This window comes from Excalfactoria chinensis, chromosome 5 (assembly GCF_039878825.1).
Source record: "Excalfactoria chinensis isolate bCotChi1 chromosome 5, bCotChi1.hap2, whole genome shotgun sequence".
In the NCBI taxonomy this organism is placed as follows: Eukaryota; Metazoa; Chordata; class Aves; order Galliformes; family Phasianidae; genus Excalfactoria; species Excalfactoria chinensis.
In genome coordinates, this window is record NC_092829.1 from 1,618,311 (window position 1) to 1,637,676 (window position 19,366).

The 19,366-nt window shown below is 56.0% G+C and overlaps 1 protein-coding gene across 15 annotated transcripts in view; it reads left to right on the plus strand.

The window, feature by feature from the left end:
• The first annotated feature begins 6,190 nt into the window (after positions 1-6,190).
• The window catches only part of TRIM9 (tripartite motif containing 9), a 30,259-nt gene continuing 17,083 nt past the window's right edge, over positions 6,191-19,366 (plus strand). For all 15 annotated transcript variants that reach the window (XM_072336883.1, XM_072336884.1, XM_072336888.1 and 12 more), the window contains exons 1-2: positions 6,191-7,106; positions 19,257-19,352. In XM_072336883.1, the coding sequence (XP_072192984.1) occupies positions 6,288-7,106; positions 19,257-19,352 (915 nt within the window). In that variant the 5' untranslated portion in view covers positions 6,191-6,287. The remainder of the gene's footprint in view (positions 7,107-19,256; positions 19,353-19,366) is intronic.

Sequence of the window (19,366 nt, forward strand, 5' to 3'; positions counted from 1 at the left end):
AGAAGGCCCTCGCCGTGCTGCTCGGAGCTGAAGAACCACTCTGATGTGAGATTTAATAGCCTATTCTGAAAGCCAACATGAAGGTGTTTGGAGCCATTGGGGGAGGAGATGGGCTGAGCAGGCCAAGTGCAGTCCATGAGGTCCACCTGGAGATGCCTAAAACCCCTCAGATCAGCCCTGGCAGCCCTAGGCAGAGCAGCCCAGGGTGCAGAGGTTCATAGCAGCACCTGATACGCAGCTATAAATAGAGAGCTTGCTTCCACCGGGAAGTGGCAGAGCTGCAGGGATGGCTTCGCTCTCCTCGGATGGTGCTAAATTTTCCCAGCTGAATAGCAGAGAAGACAATGAAGATCTCCGCTGCTCGGATCCTATTCTCCATCTGCCTTCGCCTTGGTGATTTTGTCTGCCCACCTCCTGCTCCTCCTCCAGCAAACCTCCACCCACGGGCACAGCTGCAGCATCCTCCAGAGAAGGATGACGAGAGAGGAGAGCTGGGGAGATGCTGCTTTGAGCATCCCTCATCCTGCAGAGCTGGCTCTGCTCCATCCCCAGTTGACTGCCAAGCCTTCGTGGGCCCTGCAGGCAAAGCACCTTGGTTCCAACCCATACCCACTCCGTGCCCCCCTTAGACTTCTTGCCAATGTGAAGCCCCCAGCCCAGGAGGGCACATATGTGCCCTCTTGTGTCCTCGCATGCCCTCACTTTTCCCTCCCCAGCATCCTTCTGTGAGAGCCGATCCCTTCTGCGCTCTCAGCACCAGCAGATGTTGGAGCTTTTTAAGTCTGTTGAAGGCAGAATCATTTGATCTTCAGATTTCTGAGTGAAGTCGAGTCAGAGCTGGCAATTTCCTTTCAAATCCATTAAGATCCTGCATGATTTTCAATTCACTCCTCTTTTGTGGCAGATGAATAGAGAAGGGTGTTCTCCATCAAAGGCGGTTTATTAAGATGCAAATGAACTTCAGGCTGCTGGTCCATTTGAGCACTGGAAGTCACACGCATCCAAAGTAAACACAACTTTTGGTCCCAAGAAGAACTGGAGCAGGATCTTTGTGGAGGAGCTGAGATGAGCCACTTCACCAACAGTGCCCACCTCCTCCCTCTGCAGGATCCTCCATGGCATCACCCAAATTCCAGGCGGCCAGAGCTGCCATTTCCCATGCAAGGTGACCTCAGGACTGAGTTGGGCATCTCCTCGTGCCTTTAGGACCTGACCACATGCAAAGCACCACCGTCCTGATGGGCACAGCAGGGACATGGCTCAGCGAGCACGGTACTGATGAGTCAACAGTTGGACTTGATAATCTTAGTGATCTTTTCCAACCTTAATGATTCTGTGACATCCCAAAATGCTCCAGTTTGGCTTTAGAGCATTCCCAAGGGCTTCAGGGTGAACATGCCAGTCGATGGGCTCCAGGAATGCCTGAACCCCAGGCATCACCCCACAGCCCCCAGTGCCACCTGCTTGGGCTCAGCGAGAGGAGTCCCTGCATGTCCCCATCACACAGGCAGGGAGCACTTCTACACTCACAGCGCTGGGAGGGCTGGAGGAGCTCACGGATGCTCTGAAGGAAGGACCTAATTCAGGTGGCTTGGAGCCTGGTCCGAGACCACCTTCCCCATGCAGGAGAGGTGTGGCTCAGGCTGTGTCTGCATGGGGCTGCAGAGTCAGACCCTGTTATTACCCAGCCCTATTCTAAAACCTGGGGCAGCCACAGGCAGAGGGAGCGGGGAGTTGGATGTGGGGAGAGCCGTGCTGCCTGCTGTGCAATTCCTGTGTGCAGGGGTGTCCCCAGGGCTCTGCCTGCCCTGCTGGGGTGTCACTTGTTGATGGATGTTCCTGTGGCCAAAGCCGTGACCAGAATATATTGAGGTTGCCATGGCAGCAGGAAGAAGACAAAAATGGGAAGAAAGCAAGGAATAGGAATGGGAGTCGTGAGCTTTAAAAAGAGAAGACAAACAAAAAGCCAAGAGCATCCCAGTGCCAGCACTGACCTGGTGTGCCCAGTCCCCCTGTGTCCCCCCAGATCCTGACTGAGTGCCAGCTCCCAGGGCAGGTGGGCAGCAGCCCTTGGAGCCATCAGATCTCCAGTGGCATCCTGGGCATGGTGGGTGGACACAGAGCAGTCATGGGAGAAGGAAGCCTTAGAGCCTTTGTAACACCCTTTGAGCCAGACAGGAGCGGCTCCAGGCCATCCATGAGGCCATCAGAGGGGATTTGTTCCTAATCTTCTTGTGTAAAACCCCACTGCAAGGCAACACAGAACCCTCCAAAAGAGTAGCATCAGCCCATGCCAGGGATGTTGCAGCGAGGACAGCTCAGCCCCCAGTGAGTCAGTGTCTCAAGTGACGTCTCCCGGTGGATATTTTCTTTCCCTGTCCTCTCCCACACAGATCAACTGTTCATCTGTGCCAGCATCTGCTGCCATGCCTGAGGTGTGTGGGTACACATCTTCTTGCAGCAGGGCTGGTTCTGGATCCCCTACATGCACAGGGGGTGGATGGTGTTGCTTTGGAAAGGATCATGGAATCACAGAATATCTTGAATCGGAAGGGACCCATAAGGATCAGTGAGTCCAACTCCTAAGAAGACCCCAAGATTCCTCAGGCCTCATAAGACAAAAGCTGGACTTATCTGAAGTTAACCTTGGTGGCAGAACATCAGGATGTAGCTAACCTTGGTGGATGTAGCTGTGGTGTAATCACAGAATCATAGAATGGCCTGGGTTGAAAAGGACCACAGTGATCATCTCATTTTAACCCCCTGCTATGTGCAGGGTTGTCAGCCACTAGAGAAGCACTGCTGGATGCCTGTGGACATACACTTCTCATCCAGATATGACCCCAAATGAGGACAGATGTTGCTCTGTGAGTGTACCCAGGAGAAGATGTGGGTTTCTCTCCACGCCACGTTGTCCATTTCATGAGATGGAAAACAGGGCTTTGTCAGCCTGACGTGTCTTAGTGAGGATTGGTTCCAGGGCTGGGAACACGCCTGCCTTGCTTTTCGCATCTCCTCAACACTTCCACCCCCTTGATTCAACTGAGTGTGTCACTGCATGGCAACAGGCACAGAACACCCACATCAGGGGCTGGGAGCAGCAGTTCTTTGCTGGTGGTTGAGCTCAGGACCTGCACCCCACGCAAGGCAGGTCCCAAAGTGGAGCATGGGGTCCCCTTGCTGCTGTCCTTCACTGTGGGACTTGCTGGCTCACCTAGCAGCACCCCAAGCCCACCCAGACCTCCCCCAAGGGCTCTTTCTGGCCCAGCTGTCTCACTACCCCATCGACATGGGAAGTGATGCTATGGTGGCTGCTGACACTGGATGCCCTCTGTGAAGGCTCCTACCCCTACACCAGGTTTCCCATGATCTTTTCCAAGCTTTCCAAGCTCCTTCCTAAGGCTCTGAAGTCCATGTGGTGCTGCCACCTGCACCTTCCAGAAGCCTGGATTTCACCCAGCCCTGGGTGATGGTTACACAGAGATGATGAGCAGCAGCACCAGTTCCATGAGGGACATATCTACATCAGCACATGTCAGATCACAGCGATGTGAACAGCTCGGTTAAGCACTGGTTATCATGTCAGCAGCACAAAGCATGCAGGGAAGCAGGCTGGCTACCTAAGTTATGCAAAGTGCCTTACCTGGAGACAATTTTCCCATGCAATTACCTTAATGTTAGACACCGTTACATAACGATCGCAGATTTCAGGTCAAATACTCCGTACGTCACGAAAGCATGGTGTGTTTTGACATTTATGGGAATACTTCTTATTTTTAGTTAGTTTGGTTACCATGGCAGCGCGAAGAAGTCTGCACCAGACGCAGCTATACATTAGATTTGGGCCTCCCACTTGATACAGCCAAAAACTTTGCAAGTGATTTTCCTCCAGCTCTGAGCCATAAGCCACAATGGGCGGAAGGAGGCTGAGGAATGCAATAGCCAGCATGCTGCTCTTTATTAACGATGCTCCTTGAAGCCCCTCTCTGCATCAAACGTAGGCGCTCATTGGGATACGAAGCTTTATTTGCTTAGGTACTGCAGCGAGGCAGGCTGCACTGCAGAGGTTCGTAGAGGTGGAGTGGGTTTAGATCATGATGTATGAGCTCAAAAGCGAGCAGAAGCTGTTGGAAAACAGGGATCTCATAGGATGGCTTGGGTTGGAAGGGACCCCGAGGACCATCAAGTTCCTGCCGGATCTGCAGGAACGGGGAAAGCTTTGGCAGCAGGGATGTGAGCATGGAGCACGTGGAATGGGTGGCTCCAATGTGTGCTCTGTGCCACGGGTGCAATGCAGAGGCAGCACTGTCTGCAGGGACGCCGCATCTCCAGCCCTGTAAGCTCCCAGCGGAGCCCTCAGCCAGCAGAGAGGGGGGAAGAAGACAGCCAGGCTGTGGGAGGAAGGACAGATTGCTCGGGTGGGATGAGTTCAGTGTTGCTGTTCTCTGAAATGAGTCACGGGTTGGGAAAGTGGGGCATTAATCTCAGGGGAGATGAGTAAGTGGGCAGCACAAAGGCAGCGGTCAAAGGAGCATCACAAATTATCCCTGCAGCTCAGCTCTTCCCCTGTATCAGCAACAGCAAACGGAGTCAGGAATCATCCGACAAAGCCCGGAGAGAAATAGGATGGCAATAAATGATGTCACCTGTGAAAGCACTCAGCGAGGACAGGATGCCCGTGTGCCACCTGCCTGAGTGTCAGTCTGGCTGACTTGCCTTACAAAGCGCATGTCCAGCAGGTGGTGGGGAGGTGTTGCCACCACGCTCACTGCCAGCACCTCCAATGCAAGCCCTGTGTGTTAAAGTAAATGGCCGTCAAACAGCTGAAATGGTTACATGTTAATGGTCCCGTTGGTTTCTCAGGAGGGCACCGAGCCCTGCAGCTCCAACAGGACACCCAGGTCCAGAGCTATTGCTCACCAGCCAGAGAAGCTTTGTGTGTGGATGGGATGGGTGCAGTCAGATGCTGACTGTGATTCAAGCAGCTCCTGACTCAGAGCCACTGAAGTCAGCAGAAAGCCTTTATGTGATGCTGCCTTTACGTGATGCTGCCTTTACGTGATGCTGCCTTTACATGATGCTGCCTTTACATGATGCTGCCTTTACGTGATGCTGCTGGGCTCAAGGGTCAGCGCCAGCCCCAAAACTGATGAATTTCATGGGACCCCAAGGATGCTGCTTGCCCAGAATAGGTGACACAGTTCTGATGACTCTCATGTCACCACCTATGCATGGGGGAGCTCCTCAGGACCATTTGGGTTCCATGGGATCCAACACCTGCACTAAGTTGGCACCTTGGAATGATGATGGGATGTGCAATTCAAGGCCAAGTGTGCACACAGCTCAGAGCCTCACCAATCAACCCAAACTCACCCTCCTGGCTGCCCATTCATTACCTGCACAGCCCCCGAAATCCCACCCCGGACCGAGGAGCCCACGCAGCACACAGCAAAGGTGGGAGCAGCCAATGATCCACGCTGGGAGCCCAGCCATGATGGGGACTGAGACAGGCTCCTTTCTGCCCCTCAGATCTATGTGCCGGGGTGATGCCGGCCGATTAATGAGCGACAGGCAGCCTCCAGCATCACATCCCGCTGCTCCTCGCTCTGATCTAAGACGAGAAACCCATCGATTTCCCCAGCCCTGCCTTCCTCACGTCCTACAGCCCGGCTGGAGGATGCGGTTGGGATGAAGGCTGGAGGGGATACGGGACTCCCAAATGCTGCCATTTCCCAACGGCTCCGCCACAGCCATCGCACCGGTGCATTAGCATTAGCATTAGCATTAGCGTTAGCACCTCCCCGGTGGGTTCAAACCTTCCCGTTTGATCCCCGTTTCTAATCTGCGTCTCCCGCAGACAAAGCGAACCTTCCCGCAGGCTGCCGGGCTGCCAACGGGAGCGGGCGGGCGATGCCGCTAACATCACCGCCATCTTGGGGGGCAGCGGCGGGGCTGGGCGGGCACGGAGGGCGGCGCGGGGGGCGGCGGGGCCGGTGGGCTCTGCTGACAGCGGCACTGCGGCGGAGCGGCCGGCCGGCCCAGCGGCGACCCCGCACCCCGAGGACAGCACCCCCCACCAACAACACCGGACGGACGGGCCGGGCAACCAATAGCGGCTCGCCGGCCGCCTCCCCGCTGCGATCGGACCAATGAGAGGACGCGGGGCGGGGAGGGGCGGGGCGAGGCGGGGCGTTGTGCGGGCGGCGGGCAGTCGGCGGCGGGACGCGGAGCGGTGAGTCCGTCGGGCTGAGCCGCGGCCGGCGCCGCGCGTCGCTTCGTTCCCCCTTATGGAAGAGATGGAAGAGGAGCTGAAATGCCCGGTGTGCGGCTCGTTCTACCGCGAGCCCATCATCCTGCCCTGCTCGCACAACCTGTGCCAGGCGTGCGCCCGCAACATCCTGGTGCAGACGCCGGACGCGGAGTCCCCGCAGAGCCGGCGCGCGTCGGGCTCGGCCGTGTCGGACTACGACTACCTGGACCTGGATAAGATGAGCCTGTACAGCGAGGCGGACAGCGGCTACGGCTCCTACGGCGGCTTCGCCAGCGCTCCCACCACGCCGTGCCAGAAGTCCCCCAACGGCGTGCGGGTTTTCCCTCCCGCCGCCCCGCCGCCCCCCGCCGCTTTGGCCCCTCCGCCTCCGCCGCCCCGCAACGCGTGTCTGACGTGCCCGCAGTGCCACCGCAGCCTGGTGCTGGACGAGCGCGGGCTGCGCGGCTTCCCCCGCAACCGGCTGCTGGAAGGAGTCATCGACCGCTACCAGCAGGGCCGGGCGGCGGCGCTGCGCTGCCAGCTGTGCGAGAAGGCGCCCAAGGAGGCGGCCGTCATGTGCGAGCAGTGCGACGTCTTCTACTGCGAGCCGTGCCGCCTGCGCTGCCATCCGCCCCGCGGCCCCCTGGCCAAACACCGCCTGGTGCCGCCCGCGCAGGGACGCGTCAGCCGCCGCCTGAGCCCGCGCAAGATCTCCACGTGCACGGAGCACGAGCTGGAGAACCACAGCATGTACTGCGTGCAGTGCAAGAGCCCCGTGTGCTACCAGTGCCTGGAGGAGGGCAAGCACTCCAGCCACGAGGTGAAGGCGCTGGGGGCCATGTGGAAGCTGCACAAGGTGAGGGGGCGCGAGCGCTGCGTGCTGGGTTGGAAAGGTGATGGTGACCGCCGGGCATCTCAGGATGAGGGGATGCGCCAGGTCGGGTAGGGAGGTGCTGTAGCGGCACAGGGAGCGCTGGGGTTCTCCCCTCTTCTAGTTGTGAACCATTCATAAAACCATAGAATGGCCAGAGTCGCAAAGTACCGCAACGATCACCTTGTTCCAACCCCCTGCTGTGTGCAGGGACCAGCAGACCAGGCTGCCCAGAGCCACATCCAGCCTGGTGGGATGGGGCACCCACAGCCTCCTTGGGCATTCAGGGCAAAGCCAACCTGCAGCGCAGTGAGGGTGAGGAAGGACTGCCTGCCTCCTGCACACTGACTCATGGGGGGGAGGAGGAGGGTGGCATCCCCTGAATGCTGATCAGCTGGAAGTGCAGTCACTCCCACACGGGGCCCTGCTGGAGGAGAGGCTGCTGGGGCTGCAGACAGAGCTGCCACCAGCACACCAGCACTCACCTCCCCTTTGCCAGGTGCAGATCCGGCTCAGGTGAGCAGACCTGGTGGCTCTGTGTGCACTCAGGTGCTGCGGGGTCAGCCCTCACAAGCCGTGCTAACCAGGCTCGCCCTGCAGGATGCACCAATGCAGTATCTCACTGATGCTGCCAGGCATGGTGCTGCTGTGTTGCTGCTGCTGAGAGTTTCCATGCATCTACCTGAAAATCCGACCGTGAAGTCTTGCCTGCCTTTCTGCAGGTGGTCAGTTTGGTTTTGGGTTAGGATGGGGCCCGAATTCGCTGCCATTTCCCACTGCCTGTTCGTTAGGGGAGCAAAAAGAGTTCTGTTGGCATTAAATGTGATTTACGTTTTGATTCGAAGGAATGATTTCACCTCCGGAGCTCAAGAGAGCTCCCTGAGATGCTGTGTAGTGAAACTGGCCCAGCTTTGGATGAGTTAGGCTGTCTCCTGAGTTCGGGCTGTGCATCCAGAGCCAACAGCCTGTGAATTGGAGCTGGAGCCCCCAGGTGCTTTGAGGAGCACGGCCCTTTGGCAGCAATGCAGAGGTGGCTGCCCTTTTCTGCCCCATCTTCCTGCTGTCCTGAGTGCCTGTGACACCCCTACAGGCCACGAGAAGGGGAGAAGTGTCAGCTGTTGACTTCTCATATCACAGAGCTCTGTGCAGAGCTCTGTGCCTTGCAATGCATCTGTGCTCGTTGGTTGTGAGCTGAGATGAATGTGATGCTCGCTGAAGCCCATGTTGACCTGAGCATGGCTTGCTGGGCTGCTGCTCCATCAAGCTGTGTCAGTGCAGGGTTGCCAGGCCTTGTCAATCACTGCTGAGTCAGTGGGTGGTCACAGCATGGCCAGGGTTGCAAAGGCCCACAGTGCTCATCCATCCCAACCCCCTGCTGTGTGCAGGTCACCAACCAGCAGCCCAGGCTGCCCAGAGCCACATCCAGCCTGGCCTTGAATGCCTGCAGGGATGGGGCATCCACAGCCTCCTTGTTCCAGTGTGTCACCACCCCCTGGGTGAAGATGGGATGGGGACCCAAGGGCTTTCAGCGCGGCTCTTTGGGAGCTGCCCTGCTTTACGTTTCCCTCCGAAAGCAAAGATGATCATTTCAGAATAATTGGTGCTGAGGCACGATGTCCTATAAAGCTGGGAGCTCGGATCTCTAAGCTGGGAATCCTCTCTGTTCCTGTCTTCCCATTAGGACAGCTGTTGGGAGAGGGGTGAACGTTCAAGAGAAGTAAAGAAGGAAACGGTTTTAATCTGAATTGTCCCAGTTTTCTGTACGTATCACAGCTGTCTGGGTTTTGCCCTGGGAAGACGTGGTGCTGCTCAGCACGTCAGAAGCACAAGATGGAGCTGGCTCATGTATTCCTCACACATCCAAGTCCCTCTTGTGCTTGCTGGGAGGTGCGTGGTGAGGGCAGGCCTGGCAGCTTGCTGATGGTGAGAGAGAGAAAAGCCCAGAATGAGGGAGTGGTTGGGTTGGAAGGGACCTCCCAGCCCCAAAACTGTGCTCAGATCCTGGATCCCCACTGCATCCCTGCACTCCTTGCAGCAGAGGCTGGCCCTGCTGGCTGTAGTTGCATGCTGTTGAATTGGCTGTAATGATGGTTAGCAGCTAATTAGCAGCTGTGTTCCCTAGCCCCTAGCTCATGCACTGGTTCAGCCTATCTGTGAGCTGCAGGGGGGCTCTGTGAATACTAAGGCTGATTGCTTTGTACCCTTGGGACAAACCAGAGGGTGGGAAACACTGCATTGCCTGTTAGCTCCTGCCTGGGGCATGGTCAGCATCAGCACCAAGACAGCAACGAGGAGACAGGGTTATCCATCACCACCTGGGCTGGTGGGAAACCCCATGGGATTGCTACCAGACAAAGCTCTGTTTGCTTTTGCAAAGGAAAATATTTGCTTCTGAGAGAGAAACAGTGAGAATCCTTTCTCTTTTCCCATTGCACTTTCCAAAGCCTTGCTTTGCTGGCCTTCTGGATTCCCACTGCCCTCCCCCCATCTGCAGCACAGGGACCACCCATCCTCCTCTGGCCGTGCCATGCAGCCTCCCTGCTGCTTTGTTCTCCTGTGGCCTGGAGCTGGGGGTGAAGTCAGAGGGTAGCCAGCAGTGTTGGTGGGGCCTGTGGGTGTGCACAGCTTGTCAGTCATAGAATCACAGACTAGATTGGGTTGGAAGGGACCTCAAGGATCACGAAGCTCCAACCCCCACCACAGGCAGGGCCACCAACCTCCACACTGAATACCAGCACAGGCTGCCCAGGGCCCCATCCAACCTGGCCTTGAACACCTGCAGGGATGGACGGGGCATCCACAGCCTCTCTGGGCAGCTGTTCCAGCACCTCACCGCTCTCACAGTAAAGAACTGCCCTCAATATCCATGAGCCCCAGTCCCAGATCTGGAGGTGACACTGCCTTCTCACGTGAGTATTTATTTAGAAAACAGCTTTCTGTCAAGCAAGCCTTCCCACTGTGCTTAACCTCAGTTAACAGAGGAACGAGCATCCAAGAATATCCCATTAATCAAAGGTAATGTGGTACAGCAAGTTCTACAAGGCATTCTTGGAGCCAGCGCCGTGCTCAATGCCAGGAGACGCCCACTTAGGTATTTGCAAGGAAAATGGGCTCCGGGCCATCTTGGAGCAGGGTAAATCACTGCAGCTTTGTCAGTTCCAGTGGGAAGCCCTGAAAATGAGGCTGTGGATGCCCCATCCCTGCAGGCATTCAAGGCCAGGCTGGATGTGGCTCTGGGCAGCCTGGGCTGCTGGTTGGTGACCCTGCACACAGCAGGGGGTTGGAATGGATGAGCACTGTGGGCCTTTGCAACCATGCTGTGATTCTGTGGAATGCTCCAGGATTTGAGAGGACAGTGCTGTGCTGCACCAGCTGTGCTTGGATGTCCCAAAGGCATCTCAGCACCTGGCTGGGGTCGGCTGGGGTCAGTCCTTCTTCCCTGGACTGATTTGTGTCCCTCTCCTGGAAAGGGGAGGCAATGCAGAGTGTCACCCAGGAGTCTCCTGTCACCGCTTCCCCAGCCTGAAAACCTTCTGAATTGACAATGGGAGCAAAATCTGAACTCGGTGTTAAAGTGTCTTACAGTGGCTCGAGCACGGATCCCTCCATGGCTCAGGCAATGCTCTTTTGGAGGCTGTTTGACTCCCTTCCTTGTGCTCTCAGGAGAGTGATCCTCTTTCCCCCAGCTCTGAAGGGAGTTCAAGGAGCTCTACCTGCAGCTGACACTACAACCTCACTTGAACCCTGCTTGTGGTTGACCCAGAGGTGCGGGCAGGTTGGGTGGCCCATCTGCTGTGAGAAGCAGTGCAGGTGGGTTTTGCTTTGAAACAACCTCCCTTCTGCAGAATGCTTAGCATCCCCCGGTCCTGCAGGGGCTCCTTGCTGCTTGGGTTCTCTGCAGTTAATGGCAGGAGATTCCCTGCTGCAGAGAGCTGGTAGGTTATCGCTGCAGCCCGTCATTAAGTGCTGGGAGCATCCCTGGCTTGGGCAGCCCATGCAGGGAAATGAGAGCACCCACGTGTGATGGGCAGAGGAGGAGCACGCTGGCAATGGGTAAAGGGCCCTTTGTGCTGCCCAGGGGCACAACAGCCACACGTGCACCCCCCAGCACTCAGCTATAGGGGCCAGCCCACCCCTGCCTGCTCCTCTGAGCGGAGCTTTGGATGAGAGCTCTTTGGCATTGCACTGCTTTATCGGCTTTGCAAAGCTGAGGTATTTTTGGAGGGGCTGTTGCACCACAAAGCACATTGCTGCTCTTCCAGCCCATCCCTGGGCATGCAGGTGCCTTCCCAGGGTGGAAATGCCACCGTGGTACTGCTGTGTTTGCAGTTAGTGATTTCCGCTGCTGCTTGGCTGGGAGCCTTGCAAGCTTCCTCCCCATGAGGAGGGAGGGAAGGAAGGACAGGCCTGGGTAGCTTTGCTAATGAGCTGCTTTCCCCTTGTGTATTCAGAGCTAGTTGTAAGTCTAAATAAAAACACGATTCAGTCAAAATCTCCCGGCATCAAAGCTGCAGCCCTAAGGAATATAAGGAATAGGCCCTGGTGCTTCTGTAACTTCACCCTGTTGCCTTGCAATCTAAACAAGCCCCAGCTAATGCTCTGCAGTTATCTGGGGTGCTCACGCCGTCCTCTGCTCCTCCCAAGGTGCAATGTGCAGCCACAGTGCTGGAGCTGGGACAGACCTGAGGCAGTTCCCTGCCCACACAGGGCACAGCAGGGACATCCAGGCTGCTAATGAGGAGTCAGGGCTGATGAGCTCCAGCAGATCACTGGGTTAATCCCACCAAACCAGATCTGTTCATCCATCACTGCAGGCTGGGTGCCTTGTCCTCACCCCATATAACCGACCTGTGCCTGTCAGCCTACAGGCAGCCCCTGCCGGCACACTGTGCTGGGTTTGCTCTCTGCACCCAGCAGCTCCTCTCCCATTCCCCCCAGTGTTTGTTTGCATCACAGCAGAGCTGGAGCAGAGCTCCTGATGTGCTGTGTGTTGCTGCCTGCCTTCATGCCTCTAAAGATCAGCAGAGCTCCTGTCTCCCCAGGAGCTTCACTCTTAGAGTGTTGGGAAAGGTTTCTTATCCCCTTACACCAAAACAGTGACTGAGAAGGAGCCCTTCACCCGAGTGGGAAGAGTGGTGCTCTTTGGCTCTGGAAAACAAGAGGGTTCTCTGCCTGTCAAACCCATTGCACCAGCTCTCCCAAAACTCTTTGACGTGCATGTTTTCCTTTAAAGAAGTGTTGAATCAATCACTTCTAAACGTGCCTGTCCATTCCTGGTGTGAAATGGCTCTCGTGGAAAGCTGGAATGCTGCAAAGCAGCATCTGAGGCTGGAGATGCCACCTGCTATCCCAGCATCTCCTGTGCTTTAAAGCCATTTCTCATTGCCTCCTTCCCCTCCTCCTGTATTTAAACGAGGTGGATTTACATGAATGCACCAACACTGACTCCAAACCCCTTTGGCTGCCTCTTCTTTAAGGTCTTGGGGTCGCTTCTTTCTTTCCCTTAAGAAGGCACTTACTGGAGTAAATGGGAATGATTCCCCCCTCCCTTCCCCTGGGATTTCCCGAATCCTTCACTTCATGAAGAACCATCAATGATTCAGTGAGCCCATTAGCTGCTCTCCTCATAGCACACAGATGTGTTGTCCTGCTCCAGCAAATGGAGATCCTTCAGTGCTGAGCACCAGGTCCCTGCACACGCTGCCTGGTCCCTATCCCGCTGTGGGAGTCATCCCAAAACCAGCCCCTTCCAACCTGGGATGCTCCTGGGGGCTGAGGCTGCTGTGCCTGGAGGAAGGTGAGCAGAGGATGAAGGCTGGATGTTGTTCAAGGTGAGGTCTGAGCTCACTCGCTGTGCTCTGAGTGCCACCCAAGCACCCGCTGCAGCAGTGAGCATTGCCATCCTCCTACTGTGGTGTCCATGGTGATGGGAATGAATATCTCTACAGCGGTGCTTCAAGGAAATAGGGAACCCTGCTCCTCAGACCTGCCTGTTTGTCTTGTGTCTGCCCTTGGTTTTCTCCTAGGAGGACAATGTGCAGCCCAAGGTCTGATAGTGGCCTCGCTGACCCATGGAGCAGCTGTGTCCTCACATGGACACCCCAATGGACAGCAAGGTGGGAGCATCTCCACTCGGGGATGTTCACAGAGGGCAAAGCTGCAGCCCTCAGGGCAGGGAGGGCTCCTCACCTCTCCCTGTGCTGTCTGCAAAAGGCTCCTGGCACAGAACAAGGCAGCTGGTCCGGGAGAGCAGCATGCTGTGCTGCTGCAGAGGGAAGGGGTGAAGCAGAAAGGCCAATCAATCTGCATTGCATCATTGAATTCACCTTCACCCCCCCCCCCTCAGCCCAGCTCCTGCTGCCGTGTGATATCAGCAATCTTATTAAAAGCAGAAAATCAGTGATAATCAGCCCGTGTTCTGCTGCCAGTGAAACTGCAACTGCCAGTAAGGCAGCAATCTCCCGGCCTTGGTGCTGCCTGTGCTGAGCAGCAGAGGGAAGGGGTTTGCAGCATCCCTTGGGGACAGGTGAGCCTTGGGTGGCAGAGGAGATGCCTGTGGTTGCTTTAACTTAGCCTGGCAAGGCGGACTAGCAGTGAGGCACATTAGCTCATCTTCAGAGGCTGCAGATGAAGGATTGGTTAGGAAGTAGCAGCAGATGGGTTGTCTGTAAGGGCACGGCACAGCCCTGCTTTGCGGAGATGCTCGGGGGATGTGAGCTTGTCCCCATTGAAGGGAGGGAGTGTGCAGGGAGCCAAAGGGAACGAGATGCCATCTCCCATCTGTGCCTATGAAAACCTCCCTTCAGCAAAGTGTGTGAGCGCTCGCTGATGTTGGTCAGCAGCCAGAGAGGCACAGGGCTGTGAAATGAGGATCTGCTGATAAAGCCAGGATCTCCCAAAGCTGGGCTGCCTGGCTCTGCTCGGCTCGGTGGGCTCTTACCTTTGGGCAAAGCCACATGGGGACCATCCTGGGTAGGATGGTGGGTCCGTTCAGCTCACTGCATCACTGTCCCCATAGTGGGACGCGGCGGCCATCAGCAGGGTGGTGATGAGTGGCTGCTCTTCTCATTTGCATTTCCAGGCAATTAAATGTCAAAGCAAAGTCAAGATGTTGGCTAGCTGTCAAGCCTATTTATGGCCATACCGGGCTGCAGCACACAGATGGGTGTTGGAGGCTGTAGGACAAGACGAAAGGATGGTCAGTGCTCTCAGTGCAGAAGGAGGAATGACCCCACAAGGTTTGCAACCTGCTTTTTCAGCTGGCCCTGCGTTTGGGTTAGGATAGGTAAAATTCATCGTCGGGGCGGTTCATCAGGTTTAAATTTAACTCCAACCAAAGTAATCAGATTTAAAGACTTAATGCAGTAATGGGATGGCAGAGCTTAAGTGCGAGTAACCATGGAGGCAGCTGAGTGGGGAGGCGATAATTGGATTGAAGGCAAACGGGGCATCATTTTAAGGTGGAAAGCATAAGGGCTGTAGTGTGCACATCGGTGGGCGTGGGGCTGTCCCTGGGCTGGAGGTGGGGCCCATAGGGCTGCTCGCTGCAAAGAGGCAGCAGGGGGAAGGATGGCTCTGGCCAGGTGAGTGCCTCATTCCCACCCTCAGTCCTGCTGTACTGTGGGAAGGGGTATCCAGGGCTCGGAGGCTCATGCAGAGCAAGAGGAAAATGCTGCAAGGAGCAGTGACCTGAGAAGGGATCATCTGCTGCAGAGATCAGCTGCCGAGCAGACCTCCCAGGAAATGCAGGGTCTGGTATTAACCGCCTCTTGCTCTAATTAAGGCTGTGCAATGAGTTTATTACTCTTTAAAACAACTGTAAGGCTCTTGCAGCGGCTGCCTAAGAGGCAGAGGCAGATCTTCCTTGATGAGCTACTTGCTTCTGACCTGCAGAGCCCTCCAGCAGGTGAGCAATGCTGCCCTGATTCCATGCACTGCCTCAGCCTCAGCTTCCCTCCCGGGTGCTCATTCAGAGCTGGTGCTGTGTTGGTGGGGCTCTGAAGGAGGGCAGCATCGTGCAGCAGCCCCACACACCTCCCTGTCTGGGGCACCAGCAAGTTCATGTCCTGCAGTTTCCCATCAACACAGACTGACTGCAGTCCAGGGAAGGCCTCTTCCAGCAGGGCTCAGTGCAGCCGTGGGGTGACCAAGCAGCATGGAGCTGCATCCAGGCTAATTAGCATGAGCACTGGGTGTGCTAACGAGGACACCAAGCTGTGCTGCCTGGGTGCCTGCCCTGCTCTCAGCTGGAGGTCTGCACTACCACCACTCGGTGCCCTCAGCAGAACCCAGTGCACTGACCTCCTCCTCAGGCATTTTCTTGGCAGGAGGGCACGCTGAGCTCTCTGCTGGGTCCCTGCCCAGCTCCTCTCTTGGTTCTGACTCCCATCTCAACTCGTTCCATCTCTCTGCTCCTGTGCTAGCAGCAGCTGCAGCCAAATGCAGAGAAGCCACGCAGAAGCAGTTCCCAGCAGGAGTGTCCCTGTGCAGGTGGGGAGGCAGCGACAAAAAGGGGCTGACATCCCAGGAGGGAGGAGCAGTGCACGAGCATCACGGCCCCAACACCACGCTGCCCTCTGCCACCCTGCAAAGGGCGTCCGACCTTCCTTTGTGCATGAGTGCAGCAAGAGATGGGCAAGATGGTGCCTCTCCAGCTTCTTCAGAGGGCAGTGTGCAAGCTGCGGTGTGGTGTGGCTGCTCCGTGCTCTGCAGGGGAGGGGAGGGAGACCGGAGAAGTCATTGATCAGCTGCAGGTTGTCCTCAGCCTCTCACCAGCCTCATTCATCTCTGGAAGCATAGCAGCACTGACACGCTGCAAATGAGCCCAGTGCTTCCAGGGGGGTTGAAATGCCACCAGCCTCACGACAGCAGCTGTAGATCAGAGTGCTGGGCCACGAGTGGCTGCAATCAGCCAGCATTACGGCTGCCCTCCTCAAGACAAGACGTGTCTGTGCTCCCCATTTCAGGAGCTGCATGTTGCTGCTGCTTTGGGAGGCACCAGCTTGCATCAGAGCATCCCTGCTTCCTCCTGCCTGCCTCATGCAGGCCAGATGGAGCTGCCCATACCTCCTCACCACCAACCTGCTCTGCAGTCCCCAATATCTGGCCTTTTTTAGCTTTTCACCCCACTTCTCCCTGGGATTTCGCAGGGATGTGCAATAGGTTTTGCTGATGAAAAGCGAAGGTGATTTGTTGTTGAAGCAAGGCAGGAATTAATTGGGCAATATCAAAGGGCTGTTAATATCTCAGTGCTCATTTCTTCTGCATAGAAATCAGAGCAAGGACTGCATCCTGTATCAAAGCAAGGACTGCATCCTGTATCAAAGCAAGGACTGCATCCTGTATCAAAGCAAGGACAGCACCTTCACCACATCACTGGGGCTGCCTGTGGACCCTTTTCCCACAGTTCACATTGGGAAGCATAGGGTCCAGGTGGGGATTCCCAGCAGGATCGGGGTGCCGCGCTGTTCTGCCACAGGCCTGCAGGACCAGGTTTCTCATCACCAGTTCTGGATGTTTACATGCATTGAAATCAGCCTAATTGCTGTTTTTGCCCCGAGTGCTGCACTTCCAGCAGGGCACCCAGTGCTGCCTGATGTGCAATTCCAGGGGCTGGCGACCAAAAGGCAGCGGGTGGTTCTATAAGACAAGAGAAGCAGAGCACAGACCCCTGTCCCTGACAGGCTGTGGGTGGCAGCTGGGGTGAGTCACCATGCTAGCACGGATGGGCTGCCAGGCAGTGCCAGCATCACCAAGGCCTAAGTGGAAAAGGCATAAACTCGGTGCTCCCCATGGTGAGGAGGCAGAGCAGTGTGTCTGCTCCCCAGAGCAGGGCACCCTGGAGCCGTACAGGAGGCAATGAAAGGGCTTCAGTGAGGTCATTGTGCTTGCAAAGAATATATTCCCTGTCTTATTTCCAGGCTGGAGCTTTGAATCCCTTCTGCCTGCTGAGGAAATACACTGCCCCAGTGTCTGCCTGAACAAAGCCAGCGGCTGGGGCCATCTGTGCACGCAGGGGCAGCACAGTGATGCTGAGAGCTTTGGCTCCTGGCTGCTGCTTGCAGTCAGCTGAGCTCAGGTGGGCCGAACAGAGCAGGTATGGGCTGGTAGGGGGGTACACAGTGATTTGGGGCAGGAGGGTGAGTAACAACCTGATGAGCTGATAAGGCGTCAAAGTTCAGCGTGCCAGAATTGATTTCTGCTCTGCACTGCAGCACCCAGAGCTGCTTCACTGTTCTTTTATCAACAAATAATTGGCTTTATCCAAACCTTAGCAGCTTGCAGGCAGCAGCTTGGCTTTGGGACTCACCATGGGGCTGCTGAGCGTTAACATTCACATCTCCTCCTCCTCCTCCTGCATCCCCCCATAGCTTCAAAGAAGGAAGCAGGGGGTTGTTTCTTGCCTGCAGTTTGCACCCAAGGAGCTTTGCTGCTGGGTCAAACACACAGCAGTGGGGGCTGCACCCCTGGCCCTGCTTCCTCACCAGGGTCAGGCTGTGGCGGCTGGAGCGGAAAGCCAATTAGCAGCTGTTTAGCTTCATCAGCTTCCTGAGTGAATGCAAGTTTTAATTAAACATCCCGTTTTAATTAGTCAGGCATCGCGTACAGTAAGCTTGCCACAGGATTCAAAGGCTGTAGGTCCTGTGCTTTAATTAAAAGGATGAAGCACGTGGCTTCAGCTCCAGCATTTGTGGCAGCTCCTGGTCCTGTCAGGGCTACAAGCAGAACACTGGGAGCAGATCTCCTTGTTGCTGTGCTGCTCTCCCACCTCTCTCATCCCCCTGTGAGTGCCCCACTGCCCACATTCAGACAGCCATGGCGTGTGACAGCTCATGACGTGCCACTGCAGGCTGTGTTAAGGCACAGGGGAGGTAGGAAGGTGATCCAAGGCAGCCAGCATGGCTTCATCGTGGGCAGATCCTGTGTGCTCAACCCTGATCTCAGACAGAAGGGAGTCAAAGCCCAACAGAAATCCCTTTGTCAGCCCCGCCTGGGAAGGAGGGCTATTAGTGAGCACAGAAAGGGGATGGATTCCCTCCTAAGTGCTCCAGGGACAGAGATTTAAATGCTTAACTCCCATTAATGCTAATGTGAATTACGGAGGTCTCCTCTTAGTGCTTTGAAACGAGAGCATCAGGAAAGGAGGCCAGCAATTTGAGAGGAACAAATTCACTTGTTTTTCAGACCGTGCTCAATAGGATGTTTCAGTGTTTGGCGCTCATTCATTCCCCCACTGATGCTGGTCAGGGTGGGACACTGCTTTGGTCATAGGGGACATTTGGGTTGGATACAGGGAGAAATTTCTTCTCATAAAGAGCAGTGCTGCAGTGGCACAGCTGCACGGAGTGCTGGGCTCACCATCCCTAGAGGTGCTCCAGAGCCCTGGGGATGTGGCACTGCGGGACGTGGGCAGTGGGCACAGCGGGGTGGGCTGGGGATGGGGGCCTCAAAGGTCTTTTCCAACCTGAGTGATTCCATGAATGTCCCAGTGCACGTTGGGTCTCCATCAGCTTCCCTGTCCTGCTGGGGCACAGCAGCTGCCTCGTGTGCCTGGCAGTCCAACCCTCCTCTGGAGCTTGGCTGTGCTCCGAGGGCAGTGGCCTTTCAGGAGGGCACCTGTGGGGCTGACAGCCCCCACTCAGACATTTAATTTCTCCCTGCCTTTGAATAACGCAGGACCAGAAGGCCTTGGTTTTTCTGTCCCCCACAGCTATGAATCATACGTTGTCGCTGTGCCCACAGTGCTGCCCTTAATGAATACATTCAGGCATGCCTGCAAGTCCCCATGCACGTTCCCACACGCGCTCCGTTGTCATCTAGCATTAATTAACATTGTTTAATGGGCTAACCGCTCCGTGTCCCCAGCTGGGTGACTCTTGCTGTAAGCAGCAGGGATGCAATGGGATTAAGAGCACAGCAGAAACACTTCCCTGTTAGGCATCTTCCTGCATCTGGGGGTGCTGGTGATGGCTAACCCTCCTTTTTTCCTCCTCCTCCCAGGGCACCAGGACACCTCCTGCCCCAGGAAGGCAGTGCTGGGATCCCAGTCCATCCCTACCGCACTCACATCAGCTCCTGCAGCTCACGAATGAGTTTGGGACATGGAAATGACACTGCTTCTTCTTCCCCCTGCAGAGCCAGCTGTCCCAGGCCTTGAACGGGTTGTCAGACAGAGCCAAGGAGGCGAAAGAGTTCCTCGTGCAGCTCCGCAACATGGTGCAGCAAATCCAGGTATGGTGCTCAGC